Raw genomic sequence first — 22,094 nt, 5'->3', positions numbered from 1 at the left:
GCATCCACCCGAAGCACACGTATAATACTGATTGCATTCCTACAGCATTGTCGCGACAACCGTATTGCCATGTACTATTACGTTACTTAATTGTGGCACACTGTTTCATCGTGAACGTGATGTTTACAATGTTCAAAAAAAGCAAACATACATTTGAGTAAAGTTATTAATTATTAAACGAATAATTTTAAATTTAAATTTCTAAAAAGTGGTGTTTAATGTATTGACATAACAAATAATACATTCTTCAAAAAAAGAAACGCACAGGTAGATTTTTAGTAAATTTGATGAACCTAATAAAGTCGATATATTTAAGTTAATATCATAGATACAAATATGAAATTTTGGATTTTGAAAGTCACATGTTGTCGTTGTACAAACGCATTGAAAACTGTTCATTGTCATGTCACATAAGGCCACAAGGTTGCGCTGAACTTAGTATCTCGTGTGGCCGCCCCGGGCAGCAATCATGGCTCTGCATCTCCTCGGCATCTTCCCGAAACAAGAGAGTTAATTGACTGTAAGAATCCAGTTTCCGGTATTATGGAGTTGGTTTGGCTGGACTAACGAGTCTATTCATAGTCCAATCAAAATCGCGCAACGAAATTGAAATCCGGTTCGTGAACTGTCATGCAGATTTCGGTCGATTGCAGGATTTGCAAAGCGTGTGCACCGCCAACAGACAGTTTCCAAATCTTTTCATGTTTTTAATCAAGATGCTCGCGTGATTTGATGCACTTCGCGATGTTTTTATTACAATATAGACATAGACCTGTTTTATTACAATATAGATCTTGATTACCGATCAGATCGTGTTGACTGGGCGCTGCCATTTTGTTTGAAACAAATGCAAAGATTGTTCCTGACAGTCTAGTCCGATATCCTCCTCAAACCAGGGATGCGTCCTGCAGTCTCCGTAGCTGTGGCATTGCGATGACGAAGGTGGATCAGTCGAATGTAGCGATCCTGTGTAGGGGTGGTAACTCTATGTCGGCAGGTTCTCGGACGGTCTGCAGTGGAATTGAACTGTGTGTATCGGTCACAAAGGCGGCAAATGGTGCTGTGGTGAACGTTGAAGTGGCGTGCAACGGAAGACTGTGATACGTCCTGTGGCGATGTTCCGATCGGCAGCGCTGAGTCTCGGCATTTTCGAACTTGAAAAAATGTTGCCAAATGAATGATAAATTATTGGCTTATGCTTGTCTCTTTATAGCCACTACCACGACTTACGAATGCCAAAACTTGCACGTGCATTTTGCTTTACTGTTTTCTTCTATGACATTTTTGTCAGTGTGAAAACAATGCCGTTTAAGATAATGCAAATCGACAATGGCTGCGTTTTGACGCACCGTTTGTCGAATATCATGCCACCAACATTTTCAAATAACATATATCCAATTTATATATCGGATGTTACGTGTAGTCAGGTTCAATGAACTACATACTACATGTGCGTTTCTTTTTTGAAGAGTGTACATTGCGTATGATATTTTGACAATTGCATAAACCCAAATTTGGTACATTTTTACCACTGAGGGTCCTGGTCACTTTAACAATATCGCACAAAACTAACGAAAAAAATGTGGACGGGAGAAAAATGAAAATATGTTATGCAGTCCTGATATTTTCAAACAACCTAAAGGCAAGGAAACAGGAAGCTGTTACCGAAAAAACGGAAATGAAAACATTCAAATAATCAGAGCAAAAGTAAAAGATCAAACATTAACATTACATTATAATTATTCATGCGATTCGATCATGTTTCGTGCACATTCACTTATTTGTTTATTAAGGTGTTGACATTTTGTCCGCGAAGAAGGAAATCGAATTTGATATCTGAAACAAGTGAACATCCAAAGCGCAAGGAAATCATTTGCTTCATAATAATAAATGGAGTAACAGGGCTACACCGTACGCTACGAAAGGCTACTTTGTGACGCTGGTGTAAAGACGATGTGAGTAAACTGCTTTGGTTGATCACAAAGTGTCAGTTTTAAGAAAGTGATGCTATTTCTCTGTGCTATATCGTTATTGTATTGCGTCGTCCAATATCCTGTAAGTTATTCGAATATGTTTATTACAACATTGTCTTAATTCTATAGTTTTCCCCATATGTATACCTGCAACAGAATACAGCTTGAGCAAACTTAAGCTACATGTTTATATGGCGGCGGTCTGTAAATAATCAAATCTGTACCAGTCAAACCTGTGATTGATATGAAAATAATCCACGTCATGTGATGACATGTTATTAACCAGTTCCAATGAGTCTGACACCCGATCAATTCAGTCGCATCGTGCGACAAGCATATGTTACTGAGGACCAATTCTAACACGGATTCCCAACGGAGGTGGGGTATACTGCGAAGGCTACCAGGATTTGATTCTGAAAGACAAACGTGGGATGATTAATTGACTGCTAATTGAAAAATGTGATAGAATGTTACTTATGGTTAATATGTGTGTTACAATTTATAGTCATATCGGCAGTAATTCAGCTATATCGTGTCTAAAAATATAAAGTGTGTTGCGAATAGCTATGCACATTGCAAATATGATGATCGATATATGACTATGAATATGGAACATACATATAGCGACATATTAAGAGTGGTGGCCATAGAGTCTCATCTGTTAATAATTTCCTGCCCTGAATTGATTACTTGTCCCTGATAGAATAAAAGGTGATTGTAATCGTTAATTCACGTGGAACTCATATTCCCAACATCAAGCTGTCACATTTTACCAACCGATCGAAACCAAGAGAATCTACAATTCCCGTGTTGTAAAGCAGGATCTCTAGAAATATAGCTATCCAGTCTCATACAAGGAGCATATATGTATGGTTTTAGTAGGTTCGATGACTCTGGCTCCAGTATTCGTGTAATGTTGGGTGCAGTCGGGTAGCCTAGTAGTTAAAGCGTTCGCTCGTCACACCGAAGACCCGGTTTCGAATCCCGACATGGGTACACTGTGTGAAGTCCATTTCTGGTAATATTGCTGAAATATTGCTAAAAGCGGCGTAAAACCAAACTCATGAGATCACTCAATCACTCACTCTTGTAATTTTGGGTCCAAAGAGGCAATCAAGTGAATGAATGAATGCTTTTGTTTGGCAAAGGGTCATCGGAGCATTATACAATAACATAATATCATACAAGATAGCGTCAGAACTAAAGGGTAATGTTTAATTCACAAAAAGATACAATTCTTAGCGTCACGTATTATAAGGAAAAGGAAAGCAAGGAAATTAAACTAGTACAAACTTTGGACGTTATGAATATTTGCTGAAGTTAGCAGTTAGACAAAGTTTGCTTCCGGCGGGTTTTACAATAATATGTCGCCAAAATATGTTCGCTGGGATTATGATTAAAAGGACAATTATAAACAGTAGTATAATTGATTTTCTAATACAGGGATTACACACAGTGGACATAATCTCTCACATCTGGGAATGCTAAACGTTCTGCCTTCGGAAATCATGAGATCATTAGCTGAGCATCGGAACTGGGGAAAAGATACTTCAATATGGTTCAATGCTAAAAACTGATATATAATATTCAAACATGTTATTATCTTTTAAGATTCTGTATAGACTTAAACTAGAATATGTGTGTATACTTTCTACATACAAATGATTATCAACATCAATACATCTCTCTTTAAACTTTAACGTCATTTGATGTATGGAGAAAATGACCTCGTAAACCAATATTCTCAAAATCCATAGTTGAATAAAAACTTTATAGATTCCTGTGGTCCAAGGTCAACCTAGGCTGTGCTAATATCATTATGTGTAATAATTCACGTTTTTCTTCCACAGAATCCGATGAACACTACGGAAGCCCATAGAAATGGCACGACAGCATGTCATCCAAATTCTCCTCCAAATGGTAAAACCGTGTTAGTGTAATCGAAATGGTAATAGATGTAAAGGGGAAAATGGAAGCTATTATTATCACACCTGAAACTGTTGTGTAAAGCATTTCATGATAGTTTTACTTTGCTTTTTAGAGACTACACAATTTGCGTGCGGGTACAGATTATTAGACAGCGAGAGGTACGGGTGTGGGGTGGGCTGGGGAGAGATGGTTGATCCCTAAGGCTACAGTTGTAATGTCTTCCACCTTTTTCTCAGTAGGTGTGACCGTGTTGAGCCTCTCTACTCTACTTGGACTGCTGCTCATGGTTGTATTTATCCTGGTGGTGTACATGTAAGTACTTGCGCCTCTCAACTATCACATGCCTTTAATAGGGGACAATGCTCCACAACGAGGTATCCAGTTTTGTTCTAGATCAAAACGTTGATCTCTGCATAATTATTGTATTGATCAACTGCCATAGCGATAAACACCACAATTTTAGTTAACAAATAAAGTGGATATGAATAAAATAACTTGATTCCAATTTGATAGGACTGTCAAATGTCCCGAGCGAACTGTCCCTTTGAGGACGTACATTTGAAGTTATCGAGTCTACTTTATACGACAGATTCAAAGACCATGTTAATGTCAACGTTGTTGTATATTTTGGATATGAAATATTGACACCTCAGAAAAACGATGTTGTGACATATGACCTCACTTAATACATAGCCGTTCATTGATTACTACATATGATGTGCACCTTTCTCGATGTTTCAATTTCTTTTAAGATGGAAAGTAAGAGTAGCTACGCCAAAACTTGGACGACTCAATCTTAGGATGGTTAATGCACAACCTCCAAGTGAAATTAAGGACATGGGGCAGACTGTGGGTACGCAAGTCAATCTCGGCGACTTTTTGAGCCATAACATTGCTGCCATACCAGATGATGAAGACATAACAATGCGGGACAAACCTAACATAGCATCGGACCAAGCCATTTACCACTCCCTCCTGGAAGGATATGACACCGACAGAGTTTCACATCCCTATGAAGATGTTGAATGTACAAAGACAACACTGAGGCCGCTTACACCGGCCACCGCAAACACTTGCTGTGAGAATTCTACTGGCCTGAATGCTCACCGAAAGCAGGTTCCATGGACTAAGAGGGGAGAAGGATCTGAGATGCATGGCACAGAACAAGGCGCCGATTCCATTCCGATCAGTGCTGTAGACCCCATCCTTTCCTCGGAGGCACCTGTCAAACTAGGGAATATACCAGAACAAGACCCTGAATGTTATTACTCACTAATCACCCGTTTATGAAATAGGCGAAATGCCGGGTTTGTGTGACAGTCGTCTTCCTTCACAAGAGAAAACATCAAGCGTGCATCCGCGTGGAACTCTTGAACAAGACAGTGTTGCAAGTTTTCGAATTGTTCGTCGAAATATTGTCACGGTTCTTGATGTCGGATATGATAAAGTGTGTAGCTGTAAATCATGATGACAAATATATGACACGAGATGTCACAACATTGTCTGATTCTTTTAGGGGGATTAGGCTCGGACAAATTGATTCACCACTTCAAACACCACTTTGCCTACTAAATCACATTTTATGATGTATCAGTCATTCAGTTGTTAGTTTCACAATGGACAACAGAGTGGAGCGTAGTCCCCCTTTTTGCTTCTTCAAACGCCTTTCGTAAAATATATGCCCGGTGAAATCCGACGAAGACGCTGTAAAATCTACACATGCATTTAAACAAGTGACCTTTTCAACCACGGACGTCAACTCTGCCTAGCCACTCGACCAATATCGGGTGAAAGTGTTGTATGTGTTGACATTTCTGTATTTTCTACTTTGTGCTTTATTGCATTGCTTCCTGGATATTTCAATGTTTGATTTCTTCCCGATCAATACATATGATTCATAATCCCATTAATTCAAAGGGACGTGCTATCATCAAGTATGCTTGTGGATGGACCCGTGTTTATCATCCGGCATCGATTCAAATTACGGAAAAGAGTCATATGATCATGCCAAAAGACTTTTATCCTGCAAAAGTCATGCAGAACATTAATGTTTACGTGGTTAAATAATTTCAAAGAGTGAAGGTAAATGTGCATGTATATCTGACAAGTAAATACCGGCTGATTTATACATGTACCTGTAAGTTGATAGAACGTTGCGTTACAGTTTGGAAGATGCATGCCTGGACAACTCATCTACTGGATGTTCCTTTTATGCTTACATCCGTGGCTTACATACGTTAGGCTGTTTTGTATAATGTGAATGTGAATGTATCATATTAAGAAAATGGACTTACTAAAGATAGTTATCGAGTCTCACTAAACGGCTTGAATACCTCAAGCAACACATGGTCTATTTACATTGCAATGTAATTCTCTTTTTTGCACATGTCATCACAACGTCTTCATAAGTCTAGCGAAACAAACAGTTCATGGGTTATATAAACATTGTATCGTGCCTTGTGTTTTTGTTACTCAAAACCTACACTCAAGCCGTAGGTGAAGTGGTCGCTCGACGGCTGCCTTGTATCGGAAGCTTTAGGGGTAGGTACAGTGGAACCGATAGTAATCAGTGTTATCAGTAAACTCGCAATTGAGTGTCATTTTCCTTCTTCCGCAGACCGCCTCCGTGGTCTAGTGGTAGAGCGTCTGCCCGGAGAGCGGAAGGTCCGGGGTTCGATACCCGGCCGCGTCATACCAAAAGACCTTAAAAGATGGTATTCGTTGTTACCCTGTCTGGCGCTCGGCATTAAGGGGCTAACACAAGGACTGGTCGGCTAGGAGTCAGTATACTGTGTCTGAGCGGGATATTCATGTTTAACTGCGGCATGCATGGTATCTCAGTGAGCTAGCACTATAAATCGGCATCAGTCCGGACTAGTACAAGCAACCACACAAACACACATGCACGTCGCTATATATAAGTGCAATAATCTTGGACGCGACGTTAAACCCCATTTCACCTCACCTTACCTCCTTCTTCCGCCTTGGTAATGATAAAACAAAATATTAATTTGTACACATACATCCACTGTATCTTGCAAAACATAATTAATTCAAATTGAAAGCACATACACTTTCCTGTTAAATTTAATCCGTAAGAGTAATTTGGGTGAACTTTCACACGAAACCTGCTCGGTGTAAGTTTTCCTCCACTAGTCATATTGTAATTTTCCCTTTAGCTTTCCTGTTATTGGGAACACCCGGACGTTGAATGGTTAATATTTAAAAGCGACACAGCTGTGTGAACATGAATACTAAAATTTTTTTGTACATATTTTCCTCTAAACCTCTGACTCGTGCCATTATTTGATATGATAGTGAAGAAACGTGTGCACCGAGGATAATAGGTTTAACTACAACCCTGATATGATTCACGGGAGAACGAATCGAGCTGTATTCCTTATAGACACGTACACACAAAGCAGTTTGTCGGATTCAGTTTGATTACATACAGACCATCGTGATAATACGGACAATGAATTGTATCAAGTTTCACTCACGCACTGTTGTAAGCTACCGGACAAAAGAAAGTATACACTTAAAATTGGATTTGACCAAATTATTGTTAACGTTGTCAAATCGTTACTAGACTGAAAACAGTGCAAATTTAAGGTCCACATCAAATCCAAACTTATCATACCCGTATCAAATACATCCCTATCGATAAACCATTTATCGTTTGTATGTTGCATTTATAGCCACCAAAAACATCGATGGGTACTTTTTTTTGTCCGGCAGTTTATAATTCATATATAAAGTAATAGAATATTCAACATTACAGTGATGCTACAGGTCGAAGGAAACATTTGTCTTTGAAACTTTCTGCATCAACATGCATTTGACCATATTTCCTATTTTGTCTGCATCAAATGATGTTAAGGGAAAAATAAATGCAATTTAAATTAAGTGAATTGTGCCTGCATTCAGAATTTCTTTGCATTTCGTATTACTGCAAGTGTGAACATGTGTTGTGGTTGACATTGTATACTTGCACGTACGCTTCTGTGACAAGCAGTGAGGAATATCGTCGCAGTCCGTGGTTTATTCCAGCACATTACATGCTATAGTTGCACGGTGTTTTCAGTTTATGCATCTGCGTGTGCTTCTGAAACCTTACATCTAAACTATTCCATTATGACGTGCTTGCCATAGAACGGTTTTGACCACATTGTTCAGTACACATTACACAAGACACATTTAGATATAAATTTATCATCACGCAAAGGAGTCGATCATATTCATTTAACTATGTTCCATTAATGATTGAAAACTATTTTCATGGAGTTGATATTTTGGTTTAAAATATATATCCACGTACGCTTTACGCTATACCATAACCTTGACAGTGACAAAATGAGAGCGTACAATGCTAAAACATCATTACTGATATACTCACCGCCAAAAGTAACGCGCATACCATATGGTTCATATATGAAGATTTACTCATATTCAAGAGATATTAGATTAGTTCGATGCACAAACGAACAAACTGGTATGTTGTGTGAACCGATGCTCATGAACGCATGACATATGACATAATAGATTCATGACTCGTGATGTACCATTTGCCTCGTGCGGGATTAGTGTGTACAGTTTGGAAATAACGTGCAGCATATTGTGATTAGAATAAAGACACTCTGTGGTAACACTTGACTCATTGCTGGCTTTGTCATTAATTGGAAACACCTATTCTCAACGTACATACTTCTCAATATGTTTCGGGGCGGTCGGGTAGCCTTGTGGTTAAAGCGTTCGCTCGTCACGCCGAAGACCAGGGTTCGATTCCCGACATTGGTACAATGTGTGAAGTCCATTTCTGGTGTCCCCAGCCGTGATATTGCTGGAATATTGCTCAAAGCGGCGTAAAACCATACTCACTCACTCACTCACTCAATATGTTCTATGTTTCGCTTTTCTTTTAGCGGTGAGTATATTTGTCTAGTCACCGAAAACGTAATCTAAACGCCTAATATATAGCTCGTTCTGGTATCTTACCGTCTCTTTTCGGACATCTACCACCGTACGACCCTGCGTTACAACTAGTTTCATGTAACCTATGCTCGTAAGAGTTGACAAATAGTGTATTGTCAAATAATAGTTATAACATTTTGATGCTCTCACAATAACTCTAAATAAAATAGTATAGTTATTGTACTGTCCATCGTCGACAAGTTTTTATGCAGTCTAAATGTATTTATTATTCAGGTATAACTTCTCGTCACGATATGGCTGCAATATTGCCGATGTGACGTTAATTTTGAACTCACCCATAAACAAACATAATTGGAATAGGTTACCTGACGAGACAGTTCTGATGCTGAGAGATATATTTAAAGAAAAAGCGTATAAAAACGTATGAATATCAATCCTACAGATGAACTTCACTGGATGCAACCTTTTGTTCAAATGGCGTAATGTAATAAGTATGTGACGTCATGAACAATGGATGCATTCATGTGGTATTTCCCTCAACAATTAAGCACTGTGACGTCATGTGGCTTCACTTGACCAATCAGCATTGAGAATCGCTAAAATGCACATGTGTAAATATCGGAAAGTTTATAACACACGATTATTCTGCCCTCATGTTTAATATATAACATGGTTGAACAAGGGCCGATACTCGAATACCACGTCACAATACATTAAGCCTTAACGTCTATCATAGAATTGAAATTGAAAGTTGAAGGTATTAATATCCATATGTCAACAAGGAAAACTTATTCGCTATTCGATCATAAATATAATATTGGGTAAAATGATTAACTGATAACATTTCACAACATTTTCCTGGTTTAAGTTGAATGATTATTCATGTTCTTTGTGGCCAATCGGGTTCCCTTCCTGCCTGAATGATAATGTGTTCTTTTATCACAGAAAAGGATGTAGTTTCAATCACAGGTTGGCCAAATATTTTAACATCGAAAATCGTGACAATATCAATTGCCTTAATTTTTATTACGCCATTTTGAACATCTGTTTAATAACATCACAGTCATTCAGCATAATGAGCCTGCGCGATGTGATGCAGGTCGCAGACGTTACCACATTGGTTCGATGTAAAACACAGATAAGGTGCTGATAAACCAAGGATCCTTATCAATTTGGATTCGAACCAACGATCAGCGGATCCTGGCACGACTTATGAACGCAACTTTGCACAGCCGGATCTCTGATCTCTTGTTCCAGATCAAATGATTGTGGGGGCACGGGTGGCCCAGTCGTCTAAGGCGCCGCGATTCGCTGTGCAGAGTTGCGTCCCTTGGGCACGCCAGAAACCTATGATTGTGGGTTCGAATCCCGGTTCGCCCCGATTATGTTTCTAGGTTTGTCAGCACCATATCCGTGCTCGTGGGTTTCACCGAAGTGGTAAACGTCTGAGACCTGCATCACTTTGGGTTTTCCTCCCACATTAAGGTGACAGGCCCTGATATAACTGGAATAATGTTAAAAGCGGCGTTAAACCCAACTCACTCACTCACTCACTCAAATGATTGTATAAAGCGGTTACTGAGTGTGACGATGAGCTACCTTTGAATAGCAGCCTTTCCCTTATGTCATTGCTTGACTTTCCGACACATAGCTAGTCTTTTATGCGACGTTGAAAGACATTAGTTAGAAGGCTATAGAAATCTAAAAGCGACAAAACCCTTTCTATAATCATAAGAAATGTTTGCTAAAAGCAGAGTCCATTAAAGAATCTAAGGCATGATTGTGTTTATGAATCACCATCAAATAATGAGGATTCATGTATCATGCCCCACCGGTTGCACACGTCAATAACACATGCAAAGAACTTCCTTGTTCTCACGGCCTGTTGGCTTGTTGTGAAACGTGTGGATCTATTCTTGTCTGCCTCAAGTTTCTATGAGAAAACGTTATTACTCTCCGCTTGGTGACACAACCTTCATTTCATTGTTTGGGTGATGTTTATAGTCGGTGCCTCAACTCGACTCCGTTTTTTATTACACTCCAGAGTTTTGTTCGCTTGTGTTCCCAAAACTGATTATGTTAATGAAGTACTTGAAAATCCGTTTACAAAAGTATGCCGAATTAATATGGGTAGAGCAGTTTTTCCTCTCGTGTTGAGTTACAGGATGACACACGAGGTAGACAATCGTGTCCTGATGCACTGGTTTTAAACCTGTTTTATATCCGTGTAGAGAACCTGCGTTCAAGTGTAGGCAGAGTCAAATGTACTCGTACAAGTACGTCGTTTAAAGTGATATTACACTATGTGAAAATACACGAAACAAACCATGGGAATTCGAGTCGGACTTTGCGTTAAGGAGACCTTTGTTTGTTAATAGATGATCAATTTACGTCAAAGTAAATTTCAGACTAAAGGTCGCCTATAATATGCCAGGTTTATTGAGATAAGGAATCAATTGATACCTGTTTATTATGTGCTTTGTTTGTCTGACTGAAAACACCGATACGCAACCCATTGTCACTGTGTAGTGAGGGAAACCAGGTACGTGTATCCCGCTGAGCTACATAACAATTATGCCAGTAAACATGGGCCTGTAGAGAGATCTATAACGAACATCACAATTTATACCATGTTTATGAATCGAACTCGTCTCTCATAATCTTGATGCGCCAACACTTTAACGGTTAGGTTACCCCATCGCCCCTCTTTATAACGAATGGATACTGGTCAAATCCATGCCGTCCTGGGTTGATACACATTGCAGATCCTCCCCCTCACTGCCACCTGTTTTCACATTTAGGTTTATCTCACATATAGTCGCACCTATTTCACATTAGGCTGATAGAGACAGGTGCGTGTAGTGCGTCTGTTTCATATCAAAATTATATTTAACATATATTTTGTTTTAGTGAGTGAGTGTTTGAATATGTTTTTACGCCGCTTTTAGCAATATTCCAGCAATATCAGAGCGGGAGACACCAGAAATTGGCTTCATACATTGTAGCCATGTCGGGAATCGAACCCGGGTCTTCGGCGTGACGAGCGAACGCTTTAACCACCAGGCTACCCGATCGCCCCGATAGAGGATGAAGAATATCTATAGGCTGGTAACGATTACCAGTAACAGTGTCAATCTGAAGTCTGAAACAAACCGGTTGCCAAGTCGTCTGAGGCGCCGCAATTCGCTGTGCAGGGTTACGTCCCTCTTGTACCCTAGAAATATATGATTGTGGGTTCGAATCCTAGTTCGCCCCGATTATGTTTGTAGGTTTGTCGGCACCATACCCGTGCTCTTGGGTTTCACTAAAGTGGTAAACGTCTGAGACCTGCATCACTTCAGGCTTTCCTCCCACATTAAGGTGACACGCCGCTATATAACAGGAATACTGTTTAATCCAACCTACTCACCCATACAATGCCACGTGGTGATTCGGGGTTAGAGCAGGTCCCTCACAACCTAAAACATGTGCTTGCCGTAAGCGGCGACTAATTCGATCGGGTGGTCAAACTCGGTGACTTGATTGCGTGTCGTTGTCACAAGGCGGTGTAGGACGTTCTTCATAAGACCAGTCAGTTGTTTGTCTACCATAAACTTGTTTAATTTTATTACTGAGTGTGGCTTTAAACGACAAACAAACAAAACAAACAATTTGGAGAAGAATTTACTCTCAGATCCTGTTCGACAGCGTTAATCAAATTCTAGATGTAAAAACCAAAAACTCTTGACAAAAAACGCTTTCGGCAAACCATGTTTATCTACATATTTGCCGGATAACATAGTATAAAGTATCTAATCGAGGCAACATTCTAACGTGTGCAAGTGCACTTGTCAGGAGGAAAACTGTTTTGCAATTTTGTGATAAAGTCTTCCCAGAAAATGATAATGAGGCAAATACCATTGTTGATTTATCACAATAGACGTGTAGTTGGGGGAAGTGTCGATCATTGTTGTCTGTTTTCATATCACAATGAAAAGCATCGCCAAGCATCTATTTATAAAGCTTAACAATGGGCACCTAACACGACTACATTTGAAAGCATTTACAGTTGATAAGCTCCACGTTTGTTATGGTGATCATAATACATCATGTATGATTCATCCTGTTTTCCTTGTACACTGTTACTATGAATGTAACACGTGACACTTATTACTACGCATGTAGCAGTAATGTGAGCGCAGCATCGATGTGTGACTTGTAAAACTTCTTAACTACTACGTTAAAAAGTAATTAGATCCATGAAAGGCATGTGTCAACATATTGGAGTGGACCATTTGAAAAGATTTATCTTCTTTTACAAACCTCAAGTTGTATACGGTTCTCTACTAAATATCCATACAACTCTTAATTGAGTTTTGCTTTCTTACTATTTTGGGCTGATAAGAAAAGACATACATGTAAATAAAAACACAATCTAAAAGCTTGCAACATGGTTGCCAGGGGGACACGAGTGCTGGAGAAAGCTCAATCAAATATGTGCAATTAAGAAACAACATGTATATTGATATGTGGGTAATGTTTGTTTGACGAGTGTCATGTTTGGCAAAACCAGTTGTTATGACAAAACGTTCTGACCACATAAGTTTGGTTACTTTACATAATATGGTTCCCTGGAACTCTCTGAATCCTCGGTCTTTCATATGTTAAGGTTTCTTGGATCACTGTACATGCCAAGCTGCATCGATTCTCGAAGACGTTCCTCATTGGTCACAGCATCGTACAGATGTAGCTTCGAGTAGTCATGCTCGGCACCCTTGTTTTCCGGCTGACGGAGGGCAGAGTAGGAGCTGAAAGCAGTATCGCCATAAGGGGGCGGGAGCGTTCCCAGTCCTGTTGGCCCAGGGACTGCATCGGGCGCTTCATAAATGGTCGAGGTTACGTCTTTTCTATTTCCCGAGTGCCTGATATAAAATAATGAGTTGCTTCCAACATCGGGTTTGTATGGAGGCAGTTCTGACATTTCCATTCCCAGGTGTCCACGGACCACGTCAGACGCTTCATAGATTGTCGAAATGGCGGCTGTCCTACTCTGCAACTGGTGATCCGAGTGTAAGTTGCTGGCAGCATCGGTCTTGTATGGAGTCGCTTCTCGCATTTCCGCTCCAAGATGTCCACGGATAACATCTGACTCTTCATAGATTGCAGAACTGACTTTTTTCCTATTCTGCAACTGGCGGAGATGTTCACGGTAGTTGCTGTGAGCGTTGGTGTTGTATGGCGACATGTCTCGATTGTCCGTGCCCTGGTGTCCACGTGCCACATCTGACTCTTCATAGATAGTAGAATTGATAGAATTTCTGACTCTAGATTTATTGGCCTTGTTACGGTTCACATCCGCATTTTCGTGGTTAGGGGAAATGTTGTGTTTCGTGATTTTACTGAAATGAAATTGAAAACAAAGACACTCGTGAGTAAAACTCTTAAAGATAGCAATAAAAACGAAAAAACATGTCCATTATCATAAGATGTCTCTACTGAAAGCAGAGTCTTCTGTACGATTCCGACCATATCATAACCATGTGTTCATGAATCACTCTCAAATAGTGATGATACCAGGTGTTCGCGAAAAGGTGAGCGTATCCTTCCCGAAGGATGCACACGTCAGAAACACATGCAAAGGCAAGTCAATTTTTCACCTAAAAACACATGAACAAATGATTCAAGTCAAAATAGTGAGTTGCAAGGGACATACTTTCTGTCACTTTTCTACCATAAAAGTTTGAAGCTTTACTGAGCCATTGTATGTTGTACCCCAGGTCAAACAACTTTTCAGATAGAGTCGTATGGCCATCTTTTAAATCTTCGTAGAAGGAGCACTTCTATTGTAACTCAAATGTTGGGAAATATAGACACCAAATTCACACTTCTTGTTTTGCATGCTGTGTTGTGGAGAGTATTTTGTCACCCTCAATCTTTATAAATATATCTTAATATGAAACGAATGAGGCGGTTTCATTGGTTTTTCTTATTTCTAGTTCAGATGGGTAAATCAGTTTAACGGAATGGGCTTTTCGACCATTATTGAACGATATCAGATACTCCACGCCGTCATGTCCACAGGATCAAAACCTTCAAATGCGAACCTTGACCATCAATGTGTCATTACAGAGAATTTCTGGTTAGGATATGTCCCAAACCAAATAATCGGTTTCTGTTGTAAGAGGCGGCTAAAGGGGGTCGGGTGGATATCTTTGTGACATTAACTATTATGAATCGTACCGAGACGGCGTGTTCATGCATCAACCACTGAGCTGCCTGGCAAACATTTGATCATTTACAGGTCGCCATGACGTAGTTGTCAGATTTCTTACTGTGGCTTTAAACACTATCTCTCATTATTGAATACAAGCACTACTTAAGCTTGAGAATAACACAACATGTAATAGCCCGAAGTGACAACCCTACTGAATAGAATCCTCCTTCTTTCTGACTGATCGTTACAGACTCACCAGCATACGATCAAGAGCACAAGGCTGACGATGACTGCTGCTGCACTCGCTGAAGCGGCTGCCACAATGAACACCAACTGTGGAACACCTGGAGCTATATATTTCAAATGTGTATGTACTGTTAAAACGCCATTATACAAGCAATCTATAACGTTTTTATCACAGGTGTGTTTTTGTAGTCAGAAATACATATTCTGTAACTTTGACACTGATGGGAGAAGTTATGTTTCATGTGAAACACAATATCGCATATGGTGTTTTAAATGTATTTGTTTTAAATTAGTATACCATTATAAATACCATCCAAGTTGTCATATGGATCATTGTTTGAATAGGATATATTATGTTCTGATTTCCGTGACTAGTTTGACTTTGGGTTGCTTTTACAGAAGAATGTAAGGATTTCATGCTTTGACCATTGACACGAGGACACAATGCTAATTCAGTTGCTGTCAAGTTGATCTCCTCGTGTGCATACATCTTGGGGAATATCATGCAAAGTAGTTTGGAATGCAGTCGTCACACTGGTGCAATGATCAGACTGGACGAATGGAGTAAGCGACCTGGCAGGAGTGAGTGAGTGAGTGAGTGAGTGAGTGAGTGAGTGCGTGCGTGCGTGAGTGAGTGAGTGAGTGCGTGAGTGCGTGAGTGCGTGCGTGCGTGCGTGCGTGCATGCGTGCGTGCGTGCGTGAGTGAGTATGGTTTTACACCGCTTTTAGCAATATTCCAGCAATATCGCGGGGACACCAGAAATTGGTTTCACACATTGTACCCATGTCGGGAATCGAACCCGGATCTTCGGCGTGACAAGCGAAGGCTTCAACCACTTAGCTACCCGACCGCCCCCCTGGCAGGAGTGATTAAGTGCACATACACACATGTAGATATCCATATCATGGGCATGTTCTTGTCCCTCACCTCAGTCATTGTTATTCCATAGGTTGTTATATGGCACTGTATTCTATTGTTTAACAAAGATTGTAAATGTGCTCATTGCTTTGTGTTTGGACAATGATTAGTCGTCAGGACTGTTGTACTTTTTAATGCAAGCAGTCGTCAGGAAGTCACTATATTTAGATGCAAATGTGGTGTGTAAACTTCGTCTAAGGCGCCGCGATTCGCTGTTCATTGAAATATGGTACACAGGAGGAGTTAAACGCAAATTTACTCTATGTGTTGGTGCATATACATACACTATTAAAAAACGCACAGGTAGTATGTAGTTCATTGTAGTTCATTGAACCTGACTACAAAAAAACATACGGTATATAAATTGGATATATGTAATTTGAAAATGTTGGTGGCCGGATATTTGACAAAAGGTGCGTCAAAACGCGGCCATTGTCGATATGCAATGTCTTAAACGGCATTGTTTTCACACTTGTTCAAAAATGTCATGGAGGAAAACAGTAAAGCAAAATGCACGTGCAAGTTGTGGCATTCGTAACTCGTGGTAGTGGCTATAAAAAGGCAAGCATAAGCCAATAATTTGTCATTCAAATTCGAAAATGCCGAGACTCAAAGCTGCTGATCGGAACGTCCCCATAGGACGTATCCAAAAAGGGGACGCCACTTCAACGTCCACTACAGCACGATTTGCTGCCTTTGTGACGGATACACACAGTTCAATTCCATTGCCGACCGTCCGAGAACCTGCCGACCAAGAGTTACCACCCCTGCACAGGATCGCTACATTCGACTGTTCCACCTACGTCATTGCAATGCCACAGCTACGGAGACTGCAGGACGCATCCCTGGTTTGAGGAGGATATCGGACCAGACTGTCAGGAACCATCTTCGCAAGGCTGGAATCCGACCTAGAAGACCAGTTATCGTCCCTGTTTTGCAACAGATCCATTGACAGCGACGCTTGCGTTGGTGACATACACATGCCTTGGAATTTGGGAAACTGGAGAAACTGGAGACGAGTGTGGTTTAGCGATGAATCACGATATCTTCTTCACCGGCAGGATGGAAGACAACGTGTTCATCGTCGTCGAAATGAGCGTTTTGCCCCACATTGTGTACGCGAATTCGACAAATTCGGTGGCGGTAGTGTCATGGTGTGAGGGCCATATCATACACCACGAAATCTTACTTGGTTGTGGTTCAGGGAAATTTGACAGGAAATCACTACATGAATCAAATTCTTCAACCTCACCTTCTTTCAATCATTGACCGTCAGAGGGAGCTTTTTTACCAGGACAACGCTCAACCGCACACAGCCTGTGTCACGGAAGACACATCAACGACTTGCCCTGGTCGTCGAGATCTTCAGATCGAACACCTCTGGGAGACACTCCCACAAATGGCCAACGCGTTACAAGCAGACTGGCCAAGAATTCCGCAGGACAGAATTCGTGCACTTATCCAGTCAGTGCGGAGGAGATGCATTGCTGCCCGGGCCGGTCACACGAGATACTGAGTTCAGCGCAACCTTGTGGCCTTATGTGTCATGACAATGAACAGTTTCAAAGCCTGGGTACAACGACAACATGTGACTATCGAGTTCCAAAATTTCATATTTGTATCTATGATATTAATTTGAATATATCGACTTTATTAGGTACAATAAATTTTCTATCTACCTGTGCGTTTCATTTTTTGAAGAGTATATATAAACAAAAATCACTTAATTCTATATACCCACACCCCGATACATAACTTGTGATGCTCTTTGTTTCATTGAATACTTATCACGAGTGGGTATGGTCTTTCGCCATTATCACCGTTCAAGGCAAATAACGGCAGGCATTTTTAGAACGGGCTTCGCAAAAATTACCCATATGCAGAATCGAACATGGGTGTTCTGCGTTAGTTTTCGATGTGTGAATGGTATTAAAGTCATATACTGAAGCGATTGTGAAAGTTGATAAGAGTTGTAAATCGTATACTTGTAATCTGTGGGGCAGCTGTCGTCTTATCGCCTGGGGAAGTTGAGGGGCCTTCTTCTGAAAAATATCCTACCAGTTTTACGTACATCAAAATTTCATGTGTTTAGCGTTGTCATGCATCGAGATGTGCATACGTACAAAGTAAATAAGAAATGCTTATTTCACATTATATTTATTTAATTTCCTGGAGTCACTCACTCACCCAACCACCCACCCACACACCCACCCACTTCCCCACTCGCTCACTCACTCACTCGCTCACTCACTCACTCACCCACCCACCAACCCAGGGTGCCCACCCACCCACCCACTCAGTCACTAACTAACTAACTCACTAACTCAAAAAGTCATTTTCGGGGTTCAGGTACTTGTTATGTTCGCCAAAGCATTATGCCAATATATCGGCAGAACTGACACTGTGATTAGTAAGCCTCCTTACATCTACAACGCATTTCAACACACACTCGTTGAATGGGTTGATGGTTACCTTTTGATGTAGTTGAGGTCATGATCGTTTGGTCAGTTGGGGTCTCTCTCTGTGTCGCTGAAAAGATAGAAACAAAAAACATACGCACAACCTAGTAAGCCATAATGACAAAATCATTTAATTTCCATGTATGAAACTTACAGGTATTCGACTTTGTCAGTGGACGATCCCTATACAATTTATTTAACTGGTGCCTTGAATGGTACACATATTCTGTTGCAAAATCATCATATTCAAAATTCTTAGCTTTTTGCACTGTCAACAAGTTGAAGTACAATACATTGTACTAATTACCATCCATACATGTATGTGTTCAGCAAAAGATACCGTGTCTTGCTTAGAATCATTTATTGTCATTTTACATTGTGTGAATGAAATAATTTCAAACAAGCACATGTCTACAAATGACACTACTTAATCATTTTGTAATTTGCAATCATGTTTGACAAACATTATAAATGCCACAGGTGCCCACTGAATAGCCTTTCGTTCAGTACTTCTAGCATGATCCAACTCTAGCTGACAGATTAAACCTACTAACACGATGGAGACGTCTGGACACTGGTGCTTGTGGGGGTTGTTGTCAATGGTAAAGTTGAGTTGTCGGTCGAACCTGTTGAAAAGTATCGAAAGTCATGTGCATGTATATAAGAGTATAAAATAATCACACAAAACGAATATGGTCAATGTCGTCAATGGAATGTACGAATGCATAACTCTTTTATCTCCTAGAAAAAGTACAAAATTCGTTATGACTTCATGATATACGGATACATTAAGGATATGTGCACTGATGGCAAAATTCTCTTCCTCGCATGATAACATGAACATGGCATTTGCCAAATAGATTGGAATATATCATGCATTCTAGGCAGAAGCTACAACTGTGTACATTGTACTTGGGACCCGTGATGATCAGGGGTAGAATATATAGGTCTTCAGCAACCCACGTTTGCCTTAAAAAGGCAACTATGCTTGTCGTAAGAGGCGACTAACGGGATCGGGTGGTCAGACTCGCTGACTTCGTTGATGCATGTCATCGATCCCTATTACGTGGATCGATGCTCATGATATTAATCACTGGATTGTCTGGTCCAGACTCAATTTTTTACAGACCGCCGTCATATAGCTGGAATATTGCTGAGTGCGGCGTTAAACAACCAGCTAACCAACCAACCAACCATTGTACTTGGTGACAAGAAATTACCTGACGTAGTGGTACCAGAGATGGATGTATCAGGTTGATTCGTCGTGCTAGATCCTCCTTCCGGCATTGTGGTGTCGGCTGAAAAAAAAAATGTACGTATTACTTTTCTTATTATTGTTGCATCTAATAGATAGACAAAAAAATAAGCTAGATCACTGATGCTGAAGATAGGTAGGTAGAAGTAAGAACTAGAAATCACGTGTTTGTATTCAACCTTCCTTATGCATGCATGTATGCCTGTGTACCTAGGTCCCTTCATGCATGTATGCCTGGGCACCTGGGTCCATTGATGCTGACTGAGGTGACTGGTCGACATGCATGTATCTCTGTGGACCCAGTTTCGTAATTGTACAATTAAACGTTTAAAATATTCAGGCAAACTTACCTGTGGAAATGTGCAAACACCGCATGCTGAATAGCAAACAAGCCCAAAAGGCAAAACTGTTAGTGCCCATTTCTTATCGGATCGTGGAGAACCAAGAACCACACAGTTGCACTAGCATGTCTTTCTCCGCTCAGCTAGTATTGCAAAATGACACACCCAGCCTGTCTATCTATCCCGTCAAATCCAATCGATCTATAATAACGTCATTAAATCATAAATATTAATTACTGATTAACATTGGCCGATTCGTTTTCCTTGATCAACCCATGTCAGGTATATCTTGTATCAAATCAAACATGTGTTGACTACAAATCGCGACCGTGGATATAAATTGAAGTTGATATTAGCATATTTTCCCTTGCGTCAGTACATGACGTAGTTAAGTTCACATGTTGATAGACGTAAGTCTGGAATAAGAAAATACTATGTCATTGCGTTGTAAGTATATAATATCAAAATTAAACCACTCAAAATATGTTTGGTCAAATAATGTGACTCATTCAACACAGTGGGGTTTAAATATTGCATGTTCTTTATTTAAGATGCCATTAGAAAGTGAATAACACTCTTGAAAATCCAGGGTAGAACAGGTCTTCAGCAACCCATACTTGCAGTAAAAGAGGAAAATTAAATACACCTGATGCGTGTGATCGGTACACAAGATCAACTGATGGCAGAATCTCTTATAGAGACTGACCACACAGGAAATGGTTTTGCCCTTGATGGCCTGGTGACTTCGGAATTTACCGAACGTTACAGTGGTAATGGATACATGCAGATTGTCTATGGTGTTCTATGCAAAGCGCATTTATTTCTAAAACGAATTCACGGCATGGTGCATATTTAGCAAAGTAAATATTTATTTCACCCATGCAGAATTCCCAGAAAGAATTGAAGATTAAAGTTGTATTTTATGAATGAGTCTATTTATAAATTGTACATGAAGCAATAGCCTACCCATGGTGAAGTAGTTGGCCAACAGCATCCAGGTACTCGAGTGGAGTTTATTTCTGCTTGTTGAAGTTGGTCATTAAGTCAACGACCTGGGCGCTTTTCCATTTCTCTACACACTCTTTTGCGGTTTGATGGCTGCTAAACTGATCACCGGGTGTGCGAAGGCTATACTAGGAGGGCATGGATTGTTTCTCTTAGCAGGATTGTTTCTAACTGCAGTGTAAACATCCATTCACTCACTCAACACATACAAAGTAGCGTCACCATTCATGAGAATACATAAAAACGTTTCCCAAACAATGTATTTTGTTCGGTTTTGTATTACTTATGAAGAATTGTATAATATTCAAACTTATCAAAGTATTTTGTAAGTGTGATATAGTGAATTATTTGAATTATGTCATAGTTTTAATACACTTCTAGATAGAAAACAATAATATCTTCTCTGTGTTCTGTAAACTATTAACACCCCATGGGGAATTTCGGGTGAGAATTAAGGTCCCCGGCAACCAATATTTGTCGTTAGAGGCGGGTTGTCAGGCCAACGTTGATCGTACTCTAGCGGCATGGTACATAACTCATGATATCAATCACTGGTTTGTAAATCCCAGATTCGATTATAGCCGGGACATCGACTTACAGCTGGAATGCTGCTAACAAACATTCAGTATCATAAACAATTACTGTATCGTGAATATAATGCGCCACCAAATTAATACGAGTGTCAATACCTAGCCTAACATGCCTCATAAAATGGTGGACGCGAGTTGCCCATACCTTTGAACTTTCGTTCCCCGTCAAGTATGACAGATATCAAACAAGACAGATATAGCACTAAAATACGTGTCAGTGGAACATATTTAAAATCAAGAAAATCGCTGATG

General features: G+C 40.2%; 2 protein-coding genes across 2 annotated transcripts; one reads left to right on the top strand and one right to left on the bottom strand.

The window, feature by feature from the left end:
- Positions 1 to 1,858: 1,858 nt before the first annotated feature.
- Positions 1,859 to 6,490, top strand: LOC124137185. Its single transcript, XM_046503384.2, has 4 exons — positions 1,859 to 1,955; positions 3,824 to 3,893; positions 4,139 to 4,214; positions 4,655 to 6,490. Exons 2-4 carry the CDS (start codon positions 3,830 to 3,832, stop codon positions 5,190 to 5,192), a joined length of 678 nt encoding a protein of 225 aa, XP_046359340.2. The 5' UTR covers positions 1,859 to 1,955; positions 3,824 to 3,829; the 3' UTR covers positions 5,193 to 6,490.
- Positions 6,491 to 12,514: 6,024 nt separating this feature from the next.
- LOC124137186 lies at positions 12,515 to 20,386 on the bottom strand. Its single transcript, XM_048383571.1, has 7 exons — positions 20,257 to 20,386; positions 19,872 to 19,949; positions 19,206 to 19,277; positions 18,665 to 18,721; positions 18,178 to 18,234; positions 15,284 to 15,377; positions 12,515 to 14,212 (listed from the first exon to the last, which is right to left on the bottom strand). The coding sequence occupies exons 1-7, from the start codon at positions 20,324 to 20,326 to the stop codon at positions 13,471 to 13,473; spliced, it is 1,170 nt and encodes a 389-aa protein (XP_048239528.1). The 5' UTR covers positions 20,327 to 20,386; the 3' UTR covers positions 12,515 to 13,470.
- Positions 20,387 to 22,094: the final 1,708 nt, after the last annotated feature.

This window comes from Haliotis rufescens, unplaced genomic scaffold (assembly GCF_023055435.1).
Source record: "Haliotis rufescens isolate VD_foot unplaced genomic scaffold, xgHalRufe1.0.p SCAF_5, whole genome shotgun sequence".
Classification (NCBI taxonomy): domain Eukaryota; kingdom Metazoa; phylum Mollusca; class Gastropoda; order Lepetellida; family Haliotidae; genus Haliotis; species Haliotis rufescens.
Note: the sequence above shows the minus strand (reverse complement) of the source record. Positions and strands in the feature narration are given on the sequence as shown.

Excerpts from the sequence above, each read along its gene's own strand:
- LOC124137185 (XM_046503384.2), top strand. The coding sequence starts at position 3,830 with ATGAACACTACGGAAGCCCATAGAAATGGCACGACAGCATGTCATCCA. Across the intron at positions 3,894-4,138 it reads TCCAAATTCTCCTCCAAATG|TAGGTGTGACCGTGTTGAGC; the intron begins GTAAAACCGTGT and ends CCTTTTTCTCAG. Across the intron at positions 4,215-4,654 it reads TTTATCCTGGTGGTGTACAT|ATGGAAAGTAAGAGTAGCTA; the intron begins GTAAGTACTTGC and ends ATTTCTTTTAAG.
- LOC124137186 (XM_048383571.1), bottom strand. The coding sequence starts at position 20,326 with ATGGGCACTAACAGTTTTGCCTTTTGGGCTTGTTTGCTATTCAGCATG. Across the intron at positions 18,235-18,664 it reads GACCTCAACTACATCAAAAG|AAGAAGGCCCCTCAACTTCC; the intron begins GTAACCATCAAC and ends GATATTTTTCAG. Across the intron at positions 15,378-18,177 it reads AGCTGCCCCACAGATTACAA|CTCCAGGTGTTCCACAGTTG; the intron begins GTATACGATTTA and ends TGAAATATATAG.